The sequence below is a fragment of the Myotis daubentonii genome, chromosome 19 (assembly GCF_963259705.1).
Source record: "Myotis daubentonii chromosome 19, mMyoDau2.1, whole genome shotgun sequence".
NCBI lineage: Eukaryota > Metazoa > Chordata > Mammalia > Chiroptera > Vespertilionidae > Myotis > Myotis daubentonii.
Genome location: NC_081858.1, coordinates 26,489,112 through 26,508,752, shown reverse-complemented (window position 1 = coordinate 26,508,752; position 19,641 = coordinate 26,489,112). Strand labels below are relative to the sequence as shown.

Here is a 19,641-nt window from a genome sequence, read left to right as displayed (position 1 = left end):
GCACACCTGCCCCCTTTCCCAGAATTTGGGGGGCGGAGGTGGGGGAGGGAGAGTTTGTGGCCACAGAGCCTCAGGCCTGCCCTCGCCTCTTTCACCCAATGCATGGCCCTGCAGCTTCATGGAGGCGGGGTGTGTGGCAGCCTCCACTGTAGTAGGGAGATGAGGATGAGTTCCAGAAGCCTCCTCGGAGCCCCTGAGCCCGCTCCCTCCCCAGGGAGGAGGTGTAGACCTCTCCTGGCCCCGCCCCGGGGCCCAGGGCTCTGGCTCCCACAGTCCCTGTCCAGGCCAGGCTGCTAGCAGGTGACTGGATGGCAGTGAGAAAGCCGAGGTGAGTGGGGGCGTGGGCCTCGGCGAGTGCACTCTCAGCCAATCGGCGGCCTGTCCAGCCGGTGGATTCAGTTACAAGCTTGAGATCACCCCATACGCCAACCTCCTTCCTACCCCTCCCCAAGCTCCATTCATTGGCCCCGCTGCACCGGGTCTGCCCGGCACCGTTTCCGTTCCGCTCCTGTGCGGCTGCCTCGTGGGCCGGGCGGGCCGGGACCGCCAGGGCGAGGCATCCCATCCCGGCGGCTTTGTCTGACGGGGCTGGGCCCGGGCGGGATGAGGCTGCTGGGAAGGCTGCTGGGGGTGCTGAGCTGCCTGGGGGCTGCTCTGGAGGGCTCTCCTGCCCTCCGCTGGCACAGCACCTCCTGCCACCTGGCCAGGTCCGTCCCCGGCAGCCCCTCGGGGTCCCTGAGCTTCCTGGGCAAGGATGCGCAGGGACTGGCTGTGTTCCATGCCCACTGGGATGGGCACGGGAGGCTGCAGGCATGTAGCCGGCAGGAGGAGCCGGAGCTCACTGCAGCCTTCAGCGCCCTGTGTGCGGGCGAGATCTCCCGGGACTCCTTCGTCCACAGCCCTGGCGCTGAGCTGCGGAGAGCCCTGGCCACCCTTCGGAGCCAGTGGGGGGCCTGCCCGCCGTCTCCCGGGAGGCCAGCAGGAGCGAGAGAGAAGCGAGCGACAGGGCAGCGTGGAGCACCCAGCGCGGGGCACCCGCGGGAGAAGAGAGGCTGGACCATGCCCGGCACACTGTGGTGTGGCTTTGGGGACTCTGCCAGGAACTCCACGGAGCTGGGTGAGCCACGGGGGGAGGGGGGGGGCTGGGTACTGGGGTGGGGGAAGTTCAGGCTTTCACCCTGGCCTCCACTCTCCCTGGCTGTGTGTCCTTGAGGGAGTGACTTAACCACTCTGAACTCCAGTGTCCTTATCTGTGAAATGAGGGTGACCCTCTGTCTCATCACGGGAGGCTTCGATGAGGTCATAGATGGGAAAGGTCCTACTCACCGCTGGGAGTCCTCGTTAATCACCGTCAGGGAGGGGACAGGCTGGGGCGGATCCGGGGTCAGCTGAACCAAATCACCATTTCCTAAGAGGAGGCCTTGTGAGCAGAGAGTGGCCAGTGGGTGGACGCTGAGGCCCAAGGGCCTGGGTTCAAATACCAGTTTAGCACATCACGCTCTTGCAAGCCTGTCCCCTCACCAGGATCATGAAGTGACACCTGTCTGGCAGGGCTGCCGCGAGCTTGCGTGTGGGAAGCCGGGCTCTTACGAAACACTCCGTAAAAGGCATTATCGCTCCGATGGCTTTTCTGCACTCTCAGCACGGCTGCCTGTGCGTGTGTGCGGAGGGCCAGGGCAGGACTTGGCTCCTGAGCTGGGACAAACTGGCCTTCTGACCATGTTTCATCATGCCAGCACCCAAGGTTGCACCTGCCTGTTTGTCATTCCATTCCACACACATTCATGGCCTCCTCGTGGTATTTGGGTGTGAGCATGGGTCTGCCTCCACAGTTCCTCCCAGGCGAACCTTTCGGTGGGCCTGGGCTCCTGGGTAGGCTGCCCTGCATTTGTAGTTGCACAGCACAGGCTGGGCCTGGGTGCTCTCTTTAAGCTTTGAAACTGTGAGTCCTGCCCTAGATGGTTTGGCTCAGTGGATAGAGCGTTGGCCTGTGAACTGAAGGGTCCAGGGTTCCGTTCCGGTCAAGGGCACATGCCCGGGCTGTGGGCTCAATCTCCAGTAGGGGGTGTGCAGGAGGCAGCCAATCAGTGATTTTCTCTCTTCGTTGATGTTTCTATCTCTCCCTTCCTCTCTGAAATCAACAAAAATCCTATATAATAAAAGGCTAATGTGCAAATCAACCAAACAGCAGAAGAACCGGTTGCTATGATGCACACTGACCACCAGGGGGCAGACGCTCAATGGAGGAGCTGCCCCTGGTGGTCAGTGCGCACCTGCCTCCACTGCAGCGCTAAGGATGTCCAACTGCCATCAGTTGGACATCCCCCAAGAGCTCTTCTTTTTTTAAAAAAAATATATTTTATTGATTTTTTAAAGAGAGGAAGGGAGAGGAATAGAGAGTTAGAAACATCAATGAGAGAGAAACATCAATCAGCTGCCTCCTGTGCACCTCCTACTGGGGATGTGCCCGCAACCAAGGTACATGCTCTTGACCGGAATTGAACCTGGGACCTTTCAGTCCGCAGGCCTATGCTCTATTCCCTGAGCCAAACCAGTTAGGGCCCAAAGGCTCCCTTTTATTATACAGGGCTCCCAAGGCCTGGCTGAGTGACACCCGTGCCCCGCTCCCCTTCGAGTGCATGAATTTTGTGCACCGGGCCTCTAGTATATTAAATAAATAAAAAAAAGAAACTGTGAATCCCATAGAGGGAGACTGACTTGCCTGAGGCCACCGGGTCTCTGGTCCCAACATCACATGGGCATAGCCAGTGTGTGGTTCCTGAGACCCTGATGAGCTGGTGCCCCCTCCACTCCCTACAGGTGTCTTCCAGGGCCCCGACCTCTGCTGCCGGGAGCATGACCACTGCCCTCAGAGCATCTCGCCTTTCCAGTACAACTACGGCATCCAAAACTACCGATTCCAGACCATCTCTCACTGCGATTGTGATGCCAGGTGGGCAGTGGGCAGGGGGCTGGGGCGGAGTTACTCAGCCCCTGGGTGCAGAGACTGGGATTCCAGAGCATCTGAACGGGTTCAGACAGCCCGGAACCACCACGCAAGTGGGAAAGCTGAGGGCTGAGTGGAGAAGAAACTCTTCATTTAAAAAAAAAAAATACTAGAGGCCCAATGCATGAAATTCGTGCATGGGTAGGGTCCCTAGTAGCTGCCAGCCGGGCCTCCATTCCCTGGCTGCCAGCTGCTGGCAGGGGCCTTCCTTCGTTCCGCACTGCCCACTGGGGGTCAGTGCACGTCATAACAAGCGATCGAACTCCCAGTCGGTCGAACTCCCGAGGGGACACTTTGCACATTAGGCTTTTATATAGAGAGATATTTTTATTGATTTCAGAGAGGAGGGGAGAAGGAGAGAGAGAGAGAGAGAGAGAGAGAGAGAGAGAGAGAGAGAGAGAAACATCAATGTTGAGAATCATGGATCGGCTGCCTCCTGCACACTCCACGCTGGGGATGGAGCCCACAACCCGGGCCTGTGCCCTGACCAGGAATCGAACCCTGACCTCCTGGTTTGTAGGTCAATGCTCAAACGCTTGAGCCACACTGACCGGGCAAGGGAAGGAACTCTTGGACCCATGCTACCTGCTGGTAGTGGCTGGTGGGCTTGGGGGGGAGCCGGGGGACCTGAGTGCCGGCTCTGTGGCAGGTTCCGGCAGTGCCTGCAGAGCCAGCGGGACTCCGTCTCAGACCTTGTGGGTGTGGTGTTCTTCAATGTGCTGGAGACGCCCTGCTTCGTGCTGGAGGAGCAGGAGGCGTGTGTGGCCTGGTACTGGTGGGGCGGGTACGTATCAGCCTCCCCTGACCCCTTTCCCAGGGAGGGCGGCTGCTTGTCTGTCCTCCAGGGAATGATGCCTCGTTCTCTCTGTCCTCTCCTCAGGGTGGGGCCCAGGAGGCAAACATCCCCCCCCTGCCCCACACAACCCAGTGGGATGAGGGGTGGGGCTGACCGAGCCTTGGTCCCCATAGAGATGAAGGGGGGTGGGGAGCTTCTGGAAGCGGGGATTCTGGGTTACCAATTGCCATCAATTGCCACCTCCTAGGTGTCGGACGTACGGCTCCATCCCCCTCGCCCGCCTCCAGCCAAAGACCCTCTACAATACCTCCTGGCGCTCCCCAGCCATGGCCCTGACTCCCAGCCCCCAGAGCCCAGCCCCCAGCAAAGACAATGCCGCAGCCCTCCAGGCGCCCGTGGCCGCCCCCAGGCCTGATCTGGCCCCCACAGCCTGGTTGGAGGTCACCCATTCGGGCCATCAGGGGCCTCCGGGTGCCCTAAAACCTCAGGGTGAGCTCAGAACCTAACCTCAGGGGTGGGGGGGGGGGGTCCTGAGTTGAGAAGGTGTCCCGGCCTCTGTGCATTGGGGCGGGGGGGGGGGCGGTGGCGGGAGGGCGTCTGTGTTACTCCCTTTCCTGCTCCACGCTCTTCCCGGGGTCTCTCTCCTTCCTCAAGTCACACTGCAGCCAGAGGGATTTCCGTAAGCTTCCAACTCGACCATGCCACTGCCCTCCGAGCCCCCACCTTGGCTCCTGTTACCTGAACTGACTGTCCCAACACCCCCGGGCCCTCGGGCACTGGTTCTGTGAAACCTACTCCTCGGTTGAAACTTGAGTTTCACAAAGTTCATTTGGTTCCTCAAAAGCAACTGGCTCTCTCCCACCTCTGGGCCTTTGCACATGCTGTTCCTTCTGCCCGGAGCGCTCTCCCCTCCTCGTCCTCTCTCCCAACCGAGCTCAGCAGCCTCTGCCTCCAGGGGGCCTTTTCTGAACACCCTCAGCGCTCTGGACCCCGGTGTGTGTGCGTGTGTGTGTGTGTGTGTGTGTGTGTGTGTGTGCGTGTGTGTGTGTGTGTGTGTGTGTGACTGAGCCCACGTGCTGGTGTTTCTTCTGGGTGGCAGTGGGCATGGGGGGAGAGGCCCCCTTGGGGGACTGGGCTCCCCTCACCACCACACCGCCCCCAGTCGCCCGCCAGGCCTGCCGCAGCTTCCGCCACCTGGACAGGTGTGAGTACCAGATCGGGCCCCAGGAGACCAAGTTCCAGCTGCTCAACGGTGCCCGAGAGCCCCTCTTCCACTGCAACTGCACGCGCCGGTGAGGCCTGCTGGGACCCTTGGGGGTGGGCTGCCCGCTGCCAGGCACTGGGAAGGGGCACCGGGCTGGCAAGGCCTTTCCCCAGCCTGAGCCTGCCTCTGCCCTCAGACTAGCACGATCCCTGAGGCTCCACAGCCCACCCACAGGTGCCAACATGCTTTGGGAGCTGCTGGGCACGACCTGCTTCAAGCTGGCCCCTCCCCTGGACTGTGCTGAGAGCAAAGAGTAAGTGGGAGCAGAGCCAGGAGGGAGGGGCACTTTTCCCGAGGGGGTGGGGTAGCCTGTGCCCGCCTTGTGCACCTGGGCCAAGTTAATGGGGCAGAGGTCAGGGACCTCTGAGCTCCATTGTCCTACCCCTACCCCCTGGCGCCTCAGGTCAGCTCTGTAGTTGGCCCACATTCGTTGCATCTTTTTTTTTTTTTTAATTATTTTTATTGATTTCAGAGAGGAAGGGAGAGGGAGAGATAGAAACATCAAGGATGAGAGAGGATCATTGATCGGCTGCCTCCTGCACGCCCCCTGCTGAGGATCAAGCCCACATCCCAGGCATGTGCCCTGACCGGGAATCGAGTCGTGACCTCCTGGTTCATGGGTCGATGCTTAACCACTGAGCCACGCCGGCCGGCCTGGGTTGCATCTTGACTCTGCCATTTATTTCCTATGTGACCTGACAAGTTGGGTCAACTCTCCGCACCTCTATGTTCTTATCTGTAAAATGGTCACAGAAGCCAAGGAAATGGTATGTGTGTGAGGTGCACCCAGCCTAAGGCCCGTGGACCCGTCGTTAAAACGCTTGCTTAACTCACAATCTCATTTCGAGTCTGATTCTCCAAGCCTGCCCCGTGCTACCTTTCCTATTTCACACGTGAGGAAACCGGCCCAGACTGGCCCAGGTTCCTGCAGCCGGCCAGCGGCAGAACCCGGCCTCTGGGTGCCGGGCTGGTTTATTCTGCCCCCTTCTGGTATCACCACCCCCTTCCCCTTCTCCAGCCCTGCTCCCCGCGGCCTCCGCTCCCGTGTCCGCAGAGCAGGGTGGAGTCCTTGGCAGCCGTCACCGCCTGCCCCACTTTCCTCTCCCCGCAGCTGTTCCAGGGGCCCCAGGGCCATCAGGGTGTCAGCTCGGCACTTACAGCGACTCCAGCAGAGGAGACTCGGGGGCACAGGCACAGAGGAGGGGCAGGCACGGCCTCCGGAGCCCCCGAAGGCCCCCATGTCATTCTATGACCGGTGCCTGCAGCAGACCCAGGCAGCTCTGAGGACCCAAGAGCAGCAGACATCCTGGAACCAGTGACGTCAGTTCCAGCTTTCACCGCCCGGGACTGGACCTTGCCCGTGGCTTTGCTAGGCCCCGGGGGTCTCAGCCTCTTTTCCATGTGTCACACTGAAGCGGGGCTCTCACCGGGGGGCCAAGGCCCAAACACTGGACTAGGTCTCCTGCTGTGCTGGGTGACCTTGGGCTGGTGACCCAACCCCTCTGTGCTTGGACAGTGGTATTCAGGAGGCTCATTCTGATGCCCTGGGCTTGGGCCTTGCCAGGGCACTTCACTCCAGATGGGCACGGGGCGGGGGTAACGAGTTGCAGCAGCCTCCTCGGGAGGTACTGGGAGGAGGCACACGTGTGTTCATGTTGCAACGGGAATACACTCGGGGTCTTGCCCAGGGGAACCTGAGTGCCTGCGTGCTGAGGCCCGAGGCAGCAGGCAGGGAATGAGGGAGGCCACAGAAGTGCCTGTGTCTGAATCCAAGATCGGGGGCACTAGAGAGCGACTTCCCAGCTCCCCTCCTCCTGGGAGACCCCTTCTCTGAACAGCTGCTGGCCCACTCATTCTGCCCCGACCCTAAATTCCAATCTCCCCTGTGCCTTTGAGCAAGGGGCGTCCTCCCCCAACACGAGCCTTTGTTTCCTCCTTAAAAAAGAGCAGGATAAACAGGACCTACCTACCTCAGAGGGCTGTTGAGGGTTAAGTGAGCCAATGCATGGCCAGCGCTTAGGACCTAGTAAATATCCCCTCCCTCCAATGCACTGCCAAACCGTGCTCGGGTGCCTGATTTTGAGAGGCCTCCCGCAACCTCTTGGAGGCCTCAGTTTGCTCACCTGTGAAATGGGACTAAGAACTGCACTGGACTCAACACCACTCAGGGCTGTGGTGCCGATTAAAGGAGATGGCATGTGTAATGTATACAGCTGGTGCCTGGTGCTTGTCAGATGCGTACATCCTCTCCTTGAGTCCCTTTCTCTGACTCCCCCACCCCGACCCCCCCAGACTGCTAACAAGTTAAGAAGGAATCAAGAGCAAGGCTAGAGAATTTAATTCCTAATCAATGACCTCTAGGATTGCCCTGCTCCCATCCCAGATGGGGGCCTAGGTAGGGCTTTGCTGATTGTCACAGTTGAGGTGTCAGGACTGAGTTTGAGGGACTCCAGTTGGCCACCCCTGGCCGGGACAGCGTGTCAGGTGTGGAGAAAGCTGGAGCAGCAGCAGGAGGGAGGCAGGTGGGTTTACAGATTGGGCCAGAGTGGGAGCCCACCCCAGCTTCAGGGCCCCAGGCCCCCTTCCTCCAGCTTCTGCCGGCCCTGAGGGCTGGGAGACAGGCTGTCGGGGGTCGGGGTCTCCTGGTCAGGTTCCCAGGGGCCACCACCTCCAGGGTCCACAGTCTCTAGGCGCAAGGCAGGCAGCAAGCCCAGGCTTCGAGGCACAGTTTGGGGGAGGGTCCAGGGACCAGGCAGCCCAGAGAGCCCCTCCTCACTACAGCCCTGGGTGCCTCCATCACTGCTGCCCCTGTTGGGGGCCACACAAGGCAGGCGACGGCTCTGGGGCGAGGGGCTGCGGCTGGTGCCCCGGCGTTCACAGGAGGAGGGCCGGAGGGCCAGGCCTGGGAAGCGGGCCAGGCCCGGGCTGCGGCTCCGGTGCCGCTTGGACTTGCCAGGGCTGGGGCTCCGGGACTTGGGTGCGAGCAGCTCCAGGGTGCTGTCATCCTCCTCCTCCGAGCTGGTCCCTGAGCTGTGTGTGCTGCTACTGGCCGACTCCGAGGTAGGCAGCGAGATCTGGCGGGGAGGTGGGTCGCTGGAGTGCCCCAATCCCCAACCGGCCACCGACTTCTTCTCCCCAACCCCCAGCTTCTCCTCCTTAGACCCGGGGAGGTCAGGCTACGTGTAAGGGGCCACGGAGCAGAATGTAGAGGCCGAGCCCGAGCCGGTTTGGCTCAGTGGAGAGAGCGTCAGCCTGCGGACTGAAGGGTCCCAGGTTCAATTCCGGTCAAGGGCACATGCCCGGGTTGTGGGCCTGGTCCCCAGTAGGGGGAATGCAGGAGGCAGCCGATCAATGATTCCCTCTCATCATTGGTGTTTCTATCTCTCTCTCCCTCTCCCTTCCTCTCTGAAATCAATAAAAATATATATATATTTAAATGCAGAGGCCGGATCTCTGGCACCCCTGGCCCTGCAGTCTGGGTTACTCACCTGGAAGGGCTCAGTGACTCCAATGAGGATGCTGTGGGTGTGGCTGTAATAGCCCAGGATGAAGTCTCCGTGGCCCTTGGGCAGCGACTCCTCACTGAAAGTCACCTGGTGGGCCCAGGGTATAAGCCCAGGTTGGGGTCAGAGCGGTAGCCACAGAGCACTCCCCCCACCCAAAGGCAGTGGGGTCTTCCTCCCCTCCCCCCGCTTCCCTTGAGTACCTGGTAGTTGTTCCTGTCCACATCCTCGTGTTTGGCCCAGACGTAAGCCACATAGTCCTTGCAGTGGCGGAAACCCACCTGGGGTGACAGGAATCAGGGCTCTGACCCCTAGGGCCTGACCCCAGCAGCCTCCCCGGGTGGCATCAAACTCTGGAGAAGCCGTGATCCCACCTGGGTACCCAGTTGCTCTCCTCCAGGCCCTTCCTTCCCCAAGTCACTGACCACCTCGCCCTGCTCACCCGGTACAAGCCGATCCAGTCCCAGGAGCTACGGGCGAACACGGTTTCCACGCGGTACCTCACCACAGCCTGCTCCGGCCGCACCCACTCTTCTGCCACCTCCAGCCGCACCAGGGGCATGTCGTCCCTGAAGGCAAACTGCCCAGTGGCGGGGGCAACATTAGCGAAGACCCTGTAGCATTCCATGCACCCTTGGGCCTGAGCCAGCACACAGAGGCTGAGATAAGGGCCTTTGAAGCTACTGCGGAGACGGGGAAACTGAGGCAGAGCAGGTCTAGGATAAAAGCTAGACTTCCTGCCTCCCAGCCCAGGGCTCTTTCTGCTCAGAGCCTCCTTAAGGGGTGAATGAGAACACAGCTTTGAAGTTCGTAGACCTGGGTTTGGCCCTGGCTCTATCCCTGACAGTCTACAGGACCCTGGATGAGCTTTTTTCTTTTTAATATATTTTTACTGATTTCAGAGAAGAAGGGAGAGGGAGGGAGAGATAGAAACATCAATGACAGGAGAGAATCATTGACAGGCTGCCTCCTGCGCGCCCCCTACTGGGGATCGAGGTTGCAACCCCCGGGCATGTGCCCTTGACCAGAATCAAACCTGGGAGGGACCCTTCAGTCTGCAGGCTGACGCTCTATGCGCTGAGTCAAACCGGCGAGGGCCTGGTGAATTTTACAACCTCTCTGAATGCCAGGGCTCTGGTCTATAAACTTGGATGATCTTATTGAACTCTTGGAGCTGTTCGGCAGATTCAGTGAGATGCCGTTCGTGAAGCGTCCCATACGCTTCCCAGTCCACAGCAGGTGCCCACTTAGCGATTTGCCTATGTGCTAGTCAGGGAGACACGATGTGCTGGGTATGCCGGGGTAAGCCGAACACCCCTGAGAGGGCCAGAAAAGCCTGGGTGAAAGGCTGGAGACCTCAGGTCACTTCTAGGCTCTGCTACTCACTTGCTCTGTGACCTCAAGGAAGGCCCCCAGCCAACCCAACTCCCAGCTTCCCCTTCCGAATAGCAAGGAGGTGACGATGACCCTGTCATCAGTCCATAAAGACACTTTATGGCCACGGGCACCCTCCTCCCAGGGTCACCCGCATGGGTGGGGTTGCCGGGGTGGCAGGTGGCCAGGGTGGTGGCCCCTCCTCTGTCCCTCAGAGAAGGACTCCAGTGGTGCCAGCCTCAGTCTTTTGTCTGCTTCCTGTTGATCTGGTTTCAGGTTTCCCTCCCGCGGCTTCTGAGCCAAACTGTTCCAGAAAAAAAAAACCAACACAGCACATCCTCTCCCTGCCCCCTGGGCTCCAAATCGCCAGTCTGGCCAGGTTAGGCTCTTGGGAATGGCCTCCAGGATCAAAACTTCCGCTAACACTCCTCCATCTCCCTCCCCCCACCCCCCACCCCTCATTCTGATAGTGTTGCTTTTTGGGTTGGAGACTTGAGTTTTCTGAGCCTCCGTTTTCCTGGTAAGGAAACTGGGAGGAGAATTTGGACATCGCAGGGCCTACTCAAGGCATTCAAAGGGATGACATATGTCAGGTGTCCCAGACGGGGCCTGGCATGTAGCCGGTGCTCAACAGGCAATGTTTACCGGGGACAGAGTCCCGGATGAGGAGGGAGGCTCAGGGAAGGACATCCAAAAGGAGTGGTTCTCGAGGTGAGGGTTAAACCTCACACCTCATCCCTTTACCAAAGGTCACAGGAGGCCAGACACAGGCAGATTGTCTTTCCCAGCTGCGAATATTGGCCAGTGTCCCACTGGCCGACCATGTGACAAAGTTATCAAGGAACACATTCTCTGGCCTGCTGGGCTCCCCCTTATCAAGAGATCAAGAGATCGGAGAGCCTCGAGTTGGGTTTCAGAGCTGGAAGGATGGAATCTACCCAGCTCTGCCAGTGAGCCTGTGTGTGACTCAGGGCACATGTCTACCCCACTAGGGGCTTCAGTTTCCCTATCCGGTTGGGTTACCTCGTCTCTGGGTCCAGTTCCGACATTCTTGCATTTCCTCTTTTTACATTGGCAACTAGGGCCTCAACCCTCAACCCAATGCTCAATCATAGTAACTATTCAGAGTTTAGCTTTGTATTTTTTATATCTCTACGCCTTATCCCCATAACTACCTTACTCTTATAATGCCTGGCATGTTATAATGCCATATGTTATGATGGTTCATAAAAAAAAAAAATAGCCCTAGCTGATTTGGCTCAGTGGCTAGAGCGTTGGCCTGTGGACCGAAGGGTCACGGGTTCGATTCCGGTCAAGGGCATGTACTTTGGTTGCAGGCTCCTCCCTGGCCCAGGCCCTGGTCGGGGCTCGGGCAGGAGGCAACCAATCGATGTGTTCCTCTCACATCAGTATTTCTCCCTTGTCTTTCCCTCACTCTTCCACTCTCTCTAAAAATCAATGGAAAAATGTCCTCGGGTGAGGATTAAAAATAAAATAAGTATGAATAAATGCTGCATGGGGTTAAAGTAAACATTTTGAGTTTGCTGGCCTTATTATATGTTTGAATTTTAACATACGTTGCCCTAAACCTTTCTTGGAAGAAGGGAGTTAGAGATTAGTGGAAAAGGCCTGGGCTCTGAAACCAGACTCACCTGGGTTCAATTCCTAGCTTTTCTCTTTACCAGCTGTGTGACCCCGGGCACAAGATGCTGTGTCTCTGAGCCTCAGTTTCCTCATATGAAAACGCAGATCGTAACCCACTCCCACTAGGCCTCAACAAATGGGGACGGCCAAGGGCAGGTACGAGGGGTGGGCTGTCGAATGCTGAGCGGGGCTTGGGGACGTCATGAGAAGAGGGTGAGGCCAGGACTCACGTGCAGGACGAACTGGGCAGCCACAGGCTTGTGGTCACTGACAGTGTATTCCATGTGGCTTCGGTAGCTGTGCTGGGTCACCTGGAGCCAGTGGCTCTGCTGTCCGGAGGGGCTTCGGCCTCCACCTGGAACCTTGACCTTCCACAGGATACGGTCTGTCCAGGCTGGCTTCCGCTTTTTGGCACTGCGGTGGGCAGCGGGTGGAGGCACAGCCCTCAGCCTTGCCTCCCGTCCCTCTTCCCTGGCGTCCTTGTCTTGAAGACCTCAGCCCACAGCCCCCCACCTCATCCCAGCGCGGAGCTCACCTGGTATCGTATTTGTTAGTACCCACGTCAAACTTGAAGGTGGGCGCAAAGTTGAGGGGCCCCTCCTGGAAGCCCTTGAGGATGGGCCAGGTGTCCTTGGCCATGTTGAGCTGTGAGGGTCCAGAAAGGAAGAATTGGACCACAGCTTGGGCAGGGCAGGTGAGGGCGAAGATCATAGCCTGGGGGTCCAGGTGTGCTAGGGGTGTTGGGGGTGCAGGCTGTGGTTCCGCACCTGGTCCTTCTCCCAGAGCTGGTGGAGCTGGTTGTTGTCAATGGCGAACTTGACAAAGTGCAGGTCGTAGCTCTCGATGCGGAAGTTTAGGTCCCCGAACCAGAACACAAGGCTGTTGGGGGGGAGGGGGGGTCAGTGGGGTCCATGGGGGTGGAAGGGCCCAACCCAGATCCTTCTCCACCCCCTCCAACCCGACAGCGCTGGATGCCCCTAGCGATGGCGAAGTGGCTGGGTGGCCGCATAACCCCCAGCCCGCCACGGAGTAGCAGTGAGCTGTGCATCTGGAAATCTAGGTTCAGACCCTCAATACGGATCTACCCCTCAGCAATGCGCCGCCCTGCAGGCTCGGGCCCCATCAAACTTACCAGCATTCCGGCTCCTAGACGGGGTGACCCACCTCATCAGCCCCGCCTTTCCCCTCCAGGCCCACCCAGAACGGTATCAAGTTCCTCCTTGCCCATTAGGGGGCACGCTCCGCCACCAGCCCCGCCCAAACCCCACTCAGCCTGGCCCGCCCCGGCCCGCCCCGGCCCGTACTCGTGGTCCAGGATGCCCTGCGCCCCGGGCCCCTGAAACTGCTGGAGGCTCAGGATGGTCTGGAAGTTGTCCTTGCGCTGCTCCGCCTTGTCCATGTGCGCGGGCAGGTGGCAGTTCAGGAAGCAGAGCATGTGCCCGAAGGCCGCCAGGCGCACGCTCACGCCGCCCTTGTTGCCCTTGGGAGGCAACGTCGGGCAGGTCAAGGGCGGGGTCCCGGCAGGAGGCGAGGCACCGGGCGGGGCGCACAGGGGAGCGGGGACAGCCCAGCCCCGCGGAGGAGGCTGGGAGAGGGGTGGGTGCTAGGAAAGGGGGCAGGGCCCTGGGACCCCCACCTGCAAGGACCGAAAGGGGGCGGGGTCTAGAAAAGAGGATGAAATGATGGGCGGGGCCGGGGAGCGGCGGGCCACAGGGTAAGGGCTGCAGTGTGGGGAGGAGCCCGTGACCGCGCAGGGCGCCTGGGGACGCACCCACGGACCCCTCGGGGCTCCGGCCGCGCCCGGCCTCCCGCGCGCTCACCCAGTAGCCACCCAGGCCGGTGCGCGTGCAGTCGGTCTGCACGTCCCGCAGGAAGGGCAGGTGGTAGTACTTGGCGAACAGTAGCAGGATGACGCCCTGCATCCGCACGGTGCTCACCTGCGGGGCAGGCGGCTTGGTGAGGGGCGCGGCCCGACCCCCGCTTCCCCGCCCCGCCCCGGGCCCGGGCCGTCCTTCAGGTCTGCTCCTCCATCTTCCCTTTCCACAGACCCATCGGGCCCGGCCTCCCGGGGTCTCTGCCCATCCGGAGGGCGAGGGAGGCCTTACCAGCACGAAGTTGAAAGGCGCGAGCGCATCCATGAAAAGCTCGCTCCACTGATCCGTGAAGAGCGCGTCCTTGAGCCTCTTGTTGATCATGGAGTTCACTTCCTGCAACCTGGGGTGCGGGGTGAGGTGAGCCGTAGGGTTGAAGGACGCCCTAGCAGCCCCTCCCGTGGGTGAGGGTTTGGGGGGAGGGGGGCACCCATCCTGTCCCCTCACCCTATGGCGATCATGTCTGTCCTGTCGCTGTCATCGCTGCCACCGCCCAGGCGGAGGAGAGATGTGACGTCGTCAGGGGGCATGGCGGTGCCCACATTCCACGTGACCACAGTGATCCTGGGGGGGGGGGCGCAGAATAGGAGGGGTTACTGCTGGGCGCCACCCTCTCATCTTCCATCTCCCTCCCACAGGGCTCTTTCTGGAGAGGGAAACTGAGGCAGGTGTGGGTGGAAGCCCTCAGAAGGACCCTCAGTGGGCCCGTATCCCTCCCTCCAGACTCTCCCAGGGGAAATCGATTGAGATAAGGGCATGCGGTCTTCTGAGTGTCCCCGAGTGGGCCCAGCACCCCGAGGATGCTTCCCAAGGGAGGTAAAGTAGGATAGAAGGATGGCTAATCTCAGGGTTCAAGCCCCCACACTCCTCCTTGGAGGAGGCCCCCTCACCAGAAGCCGGGGTCGCTCTTGCAGGTGGGCTGAGCTGACCAAGAGGAGGAGGACGATGAGGTGGGTGTAGAAGACGAGGTGGTGACTGGGGCTGGCATTTCTCGGGGCTGAAAGCTGGGGCTCAGGTGCCCACCAGGCCCTGCACCCTGGGTGCCAGGCCTGGGGAGGGCCATCTCAGGGGCTGGGGGCACACAGGGGGAGCGGTTGGGAGAGCGGCTGGGGGAGCGGCTGGGAGACCGGGGTGGTTTGGGCAGAGGCGGGGGCACAGTCTGAGCTGAGGAGGCCCCTGGCCGGAAGGTGGGGGACAGCAGTCCTGGGGAGCGGGTGCCAGCCTCTGCAGGGCCCTGGCTCACATCCAGGGGCAGCATCTGGGTTGGCCGGGGCAGGACAGGATCCTCAGGGCTGCTACGGGGGGCCTCGGGCCTGGCTCTGAAGGAGGGGGAGAGCCGGGGGTCTGGGGGAGATTGGATTAAAGATGGGGAGACCACAGGGCTGGATGCCTGAGCTGGAGGCTGGCGATGCCCTTCAGAAGGGGGGAGAGACCTAAGGGCGGGGGCATCCCTCTGTTTAGCTGGTGTCGGTCCCACAGAGGCCGGGGCTGATGTCATGGATGCTGGAGCCAGGGTCTGTTCCTGAGAGGGCGACAGAATTGGACTGGGCATTGGGGCAGAGCTGGAGGGAGGCTGCGGGCGCTGCTCCTCAGGCGCCAGGGCCAGGCTCAGGCCGGAAGTGGCTAGTGCTGGCTTGGGTTTCACGGAGGCAGGTACTGTCTGCTTCTGGTCCCTAGACATCGGAGCCAGCCTGGGCCCCAGGGTGGCTGGGGGCAGCCGTGGCGCGTCTGGGACAGACATCACCAGCCGCCCCGGGGATGCCGGAGCCAGGATGGAGCCTGATGGAGCTGGAAGAGGCTTCGGCGCAGCAGCGGCAGACACCACCAGCTGGCCCACGCATGCCGGGACCGGGCTGGAGCTGTGGCAGGTGAGAGCTGTGTTCTGCCCTCCAGGGGTAGACGGCGGAGCCAGGAGGGGTCGAGGAGACGCCAGAGCCAGCGTTGGCCCCTCCGAGGAAGGTGGCACAGCAGCATGTGGCCCCAGAGGTGCCAGAGCCAGCCTTGGTTCCAGGGGCACTGGCACTGCGCTCTCTTTGGCCTGGAGCTGAAAACTCGAGTCCACCTTGTAGAGGACAAGGTAAAGACACAAGGTAACCCTAGCCAGTGGCTTGGGCCCCGACTTCCGTGTGAGACCCCAGAAGATTCCATCTAGCTAAGAAAGGTACAGCTTTCCAAGGAAGTTCTTCCTCATGTCTTACCTCAATCCATCCTGCTGCAAATCAGCTTCTCTTTTGCAAGGAAACAGGACACTGAACCGTATCCCCTCCCTCAATTCTGACACTTCTGTCAGAGCCGGGGGGTCAAACTAAGACGCCTGACTCCAGCGAGGCAGAGTGTAGTCCGAACCTTCCTGGCTGGCACCCACTCCCTGGCCACCCTGGAGTGTTAGGGGGGGGGCTGGAGCCGGCTTTTCTGGGCAAATTCCCTGCCATCTCTGCTGCTCCCATGGTCAAGGGCTTCTGGCCTGACACCCCACATCTGCTCGCTCTGGACACCCTAGGTCCAGCCTGCTCAATCCCTTCCTTCTTCCACAGCTCCCAGGAGCCCTCAGGTCCCCCCAGCACACATTTCACACCGTGGTCACGGCCCTGTCTGTCCTCCTCACCCATCCCCAGAACCCCATGCAGGAGCAAGAGCCCGGGCTGAGCATGGCCGTGTCTATCCCAAGCCCAGCTCTGTGCGACCTTAGCCAAGTACCTCCTCGCCCAGGGCCTCAGTTTTCCTGTCTGTAAAACAAAGGAGCTTGGTGAAGGGTCCCTGGCCACACCTGGTTCCTGGAATACCTTAGTCTCATTTTTTTTTTCTGCATTTACGAACCCAACGTTTGCTAGGATTCTACTTGAGCCCCACGGAATAGTCTCTCTTCGCCAAGTGAGATTCTAACATTCAGAGCAAGCCCGGCATTCTGTTGATTCTGGCGTCACACCTCTCTGTGCCCAGGTTATGCCCTCTTACCCTCCTCACCTTCTCTCCCACTCGTGAGGACCGGCAAGCAGCCTCCTTCTGTCCAGCAGGTAGAATGGGGGTCACCCGGCCCCTGGAGGGACCTCTTTTTTTCTCCCCCATCTGTCTCCTGTTTCTTGTCCTCTGCCAGCGAGGGCAGAAGATTTACATTCGCCCTGGGGTGGCCGCATGCCTGCCTCCAGAGACGCGGTCTGCCCGCATCCCGTGCCCTTCTCGGTCCAGAGAACCTGAAACTCTGCCTCCACCTCCCCCCTCCCCGCCCCCCCCCCCCCGCCCCAAACTCAGCCCGTTAAGGCTGCATTTTGGGCATCCTCCCTGGCTTCAGGTATCCCACTGTGCACCCACCACCACCACCAGCAGCAACCACCACACCGCCTCCAGCACTAACAACTTAGACATCCCAGATGTCACAGTTTTAGTCTTCGGGGACAAGCCTCCTCATTTTGCATTGGCTCAGAGAGAACAAGCAACTTGCCCAAGGTCACACAGCAGAGCTGGAGCCCAGCTAGGTCCCCTAGCACCACCAGCCCAGTGTCCTCCTGGGGGCTCCTGGAGAGGGCTAACTCCATTTCTCGCTGGATGTCCCATCACGGCCCCGCAGGCCCCAGGGGGCCCTGTTCACCCAGCCCTGCTCAGTGGACAGCGGGGAGTGCCAGCCCTCAGCCAGGGGCACTGGGGTGCCCGCAGTGTGTGTGTGTGGGGTGTGGGACCAAGGAGCAGGAATGGAGAAGCTAGGCTTTAAGGGTCTTACCTTGGAGGGTGCTCCAGTTTGGAAAGCCCCGTGGGGCATGGGCAGGGGGCCCAGGCCAACCAGGGTCCCTGGCCTCCTGCTGCCACTGCTGCTGTGGCCCTCCATGTCTGCAGCCCCTGGCAGCCCGGGCTCCCACAGGCTCCGGCTCCAGCTCCTCTGCTCCCGGGAACCAGTGATGTCATCAGCCGCTTCAACCTGCTGAGAATTTAAAGGCACAGGCATCCCAACCTAGAGGTGGTCAGGGCCAGGTGGCCTCCCCCCTGGGAACCTTTCCAGCTGACTGCTGAAGTTGGAACGGTCCTGGGGGTGTGGGGTAGTGTGCCCATTGGCTTGGCCTGGGTCCCACCTGGCAGCATGGAGTAAGCTGTCTGTCTGTCCCCTCCCACCCCCCACCAGCAGGCCTGGCTGGCCCTTGCTCAAGGGAGGGGCATTGACACACCTGAGGGTAAAGGAGAGACAAGTCACTGGAAGTCAGTACCCCCTTCAGGGCCTCAGGGACACCTGAGTCCCTACCCTGATCCTGTGACCTTCCTGGTGTCCTGCCAGCTCAGGACTTGCCTCGGCCCCCACCCTTGCTCCATTTTCAGGCCTCGGTGCCCGCCCCCTGCCTGGCTCTATCCTTCTCATCCCAGAGGCCAGACACCCAGGCTCTGGCTACTGGAGTCCTTTCCCACCTCAGCCTCAGCACGGCCCCTCCTCTTCTGCTGACACTTCCGCTGCCCGCCCTGGGACGTCCCCACCCACAGCCAGGCCCATCCCAGCCCCGGACCTCTCAGCTTTCCTTTCTCCTGTGCTCGGTGGGTGTGGTTTGGGAGGGAGACACGCTCAAGGTCACCTAGTCAGCTGAGGAGGTCTCCTGAGTTTCAATGAGGAAAGGGAGCGCCCTCAGTAACCCAAGACCAGTACGAACCAATTGGGGTACCGGAGGAAGGGAATCGGGGCATAGAAGAGCCAGCAGTGGGGGAATGGACTGCCAGGAGGGCCCTGGGAGCGCCTTTGGCCAGAACCTAGCACAGGACTTGATGTTCAACAGGCCCAGGGAAATGTTTGTTGAATGAATGAATGAACACATGAAAGAAAGAGAAGAGGGAATGAGTGACCACGTTCCGGGATGTCTATGGTTCCTCTCCATCTTCCTCCTCCCTATTCCCATTCGTATCTGCTAAGCAGTCCCTGCAATCCCAGTTCCCCCGGAATGGCTGGATTGCTTAGCGGGATCCTGCTCAGTTTAGGAGGAAAATGTTCAGCTTTGTGCTTCTGCATTCTCACAGGCCCGTGTGGTTCCCTACACGAAAGTCATGTGGACAGATGCCTTTCTGTCCCTGGATGGGCCTTTCACCTCTGCTTGGCTGCCTCTGGGTCTAGTCTGTGTTTCTGGGCCAGCGACTCTGCGAGGCTGGAATTCGAAGAGGGGGAGACCCAGGTCCCCTCAGGGCCCTGGGGCAGAAGGGTGTTTAGATGGTGACGGTGGAGGCGATGATAGTGGTAATGGGGTAGGTGACTGTAGTGGTGGAGATGATGATGGACGTAATTATGATGATGCAAGTGCAGGGTGGACAGTGATGGAGGGGGCAGTGGAGCTCATGGTGATGGCAATAGAGGAGGTGATAACAAGGCCCAGATGGTGGTAGTGGAGGTAGTAGAATGAAGGGGTGGGGTAATAGTGAGGAGGGCGATGGTAAACGTGGAGGAGAGATGGGCAGAAGAGGTAGTGGGATGTTATGTGGATGGGAGAAGAGGTGGTGATAGCATCGGAGGTGGAGGTGGAGGTGGAGGTGGGGGTGCGGGTGAGGAAGGAGGTGAGAGTAGACATGGGAGTGGTGTGCAGGCCACCAGAGAGGGAAGGAAAATGTGAACTTCTCTTGTCCAGCCCTCTGACTCCTGTTTTATCGATGGGAAAACTGAGGCCTGCCCCCCCCCCGTCCGCCCCTAACCCCCCCCCCCAAGAGTCGGCTTCTGAGTAATCCAGGTCCCCTGGAACCAGTCCTCAAACTCAGCTCTGGGGGCCAGGAGGGCATCAATGCCATTTGGAAGCCAGGCAAATGTCATGCAAATGAGTGTGCTGAGGGCTCCTGGGCCCTCGCTGGGCAGCCCGGGATTTCCCCTCCCTGAGCTTCTGGTCTTGACTTACTTGGGAAAGTCACTTAGATTCCTGGTTTGTGTAAGGAGATAAAAACAGCTGATACCTCCCGAGGTGGCTGTGAAACTTCAACGAGATAGTACACACGGAGCGTTTAGTACAGAGCCTGGTACAAGTAAGTTCTGGAGTTCTCATCATCAGTATCATCATCAGTATCATCGCCAACCTGCCCATTTGGTGGATGCGGAAACTGAGGCCCAGTGTAGTTATATCCCTGGGGGGAAGGGGAAGGGGACTCTGAGACCCAGACATGGCTTCACCAGGGGAAGAAGGTGGGGGGCGGATTCCAGCTGAGAAGGGAGTGGGGTAGGAGCTATATTTGAGCTG

The 19,641-nt window shown here is 60.0% G+C and overlaps 2 protein-coding genes across 12 annotated transcripts; one reads left to right on the top strand and one right to left on the bottom strand.

Moving 5' to 3' along the window:
• Positions 1-302: 302 nt before the first annotated feature.
• Positions 303-7,275, top strand: PLA2G3 (phospholipase A2 group III). Of its 5 annotated transcripts, none has more exons than XM_059677084.1 (7): positions 303-1,117; positions 2,821-2,953; positions 3,657-3,791; positions 4,051-4,292; positions 4,966-5,095; positions 5,242-5,320; positions 5,540-6,161. In XM_059677084.1, the coding sequence occupies exons 1-6, from the start codon at positions 604-606 to the stop codon at positions 5,309-5,311; spliced, it is 1,224 nt and encodes a 407-aa protein (XP_059533067.1). In that variant the 5' UTR covers positions 303-603; the 3' UTR covers positions 5,312-5,320; positions 5,540-6,161. The 5 variants fall into 5 exon arrangements, with proteins under 5 accessions (XP_059533067.1, XP_059533065.1, XP_059533064.1 ...); XM_059677082.1 differs by having other exon boundaries at positions 5,204-5,320; positions 5,540-6,159; XM_059677083.1 differs by lacking the exon at positions 5,540-6,161 and adding an exon at positions 6,179-6,318 and having other exon boundaries at positions 304-1,117.
• A 114-nt stretch (positions 7,276-7,389) lies between these two features.
• INPP5J (inositol polyphosphate-5-phosphatase J) lies at positions 7,390-17,872 on the bottom strand. 7 transcript variants are annotated; one of them, XM_059677075.1, is made up of 14 exons: positions 17,849-17,872; positions 17,175-17,372; positions 14,350-15,521; positions 13,907-14,023; positions 13,694-13,802; positions 13,409-13,525; positions 12,893-13,068; positions 12,356-12,467; positions 12,124-12,233; positions 11,819-12,002; positions 9,013-9,150; positions 8,774-8,851; positions 8,556-8,660; positions 7,390-8,141 (listed from the first exon to the last, which is right to left on the bottom strand). In XM_059677075.1, the coding sequence occupies exons 2-14, from the start codon at positions 17,277-17,279 to the stop codon at positions 7,632-7,634; spliced, it is 3,033 nt and encodes a 1,010-aa protein (XP_059533058.1). In that variant the 5' UTR covers positions 17,280-17,372; positions 17,849-17,872; the 3' UTR covers positions 7,390-7,631. The 7 variants fall into 7 exon arrangements, with proteins under 7 accessions (XP_059533058.1, XP_059533055.1, XP_059533056.1 ...); XM_059677072.1 differs by lacking the exon at positions 17,849-17,872 and adding an exon at positions 17,614-17,814; XM_059677073.1 differs by lacking the exon at positions 17,849-17,872 and adding an exon at positions 17,614-17,814 and having other exon boundaries at positions 17,175-17,369.
• Positions 17,873-19,641: the final 1,769 nt, after the last annotated feature.

Bases quoted from the DNA above. Each gene is read 5' to 3' on its own strand.
- INPP5J (XM_059677075.1), bottom strand. From the start codon at position 17,279: ATGGAGGGCCACAGCAGCAGTGGCAGCAGGAGGCCAGGGACCCTGGTT. The intron at 14,024-14,349 runs GTGAGGGGGCCT...CCCCCCCCCCAG, and splicing joins AAGAGCGACCCCGGCTTCTG to GATCACTGTGGTCACGTGGA. The intron at 12,003-12,123 runs GTGAGCTCCGCG...TGCCCACCGCAG, and splicing joins ACTAACAAATACGATACCAG to TGCCAAAAAGCGGAAGCCAG.
- PLA2G3 (XM_059677080.1), top strand. From the start codon at position 604: ATGAGGCTGCTGGGAAGGCTGCTGGGGGTGCTGAGCTGCCTGGGGGCT. The intron at 2,954-3,656 runs GTGGGCAGTGGG...GCTCTGTGGCAG, and splicing joins CACTGCGATTGTGATGCCAG to GTTCCGGCAGTGCCTGCAGA. The intron at 5,321-6,178 runs GTAAGTGGGAGC...CTCTCCCCGCAG, and splicing joins GACTGTGCTGAGAGCAAAGA to CTGTTCCAGGGGCCCCAGGG.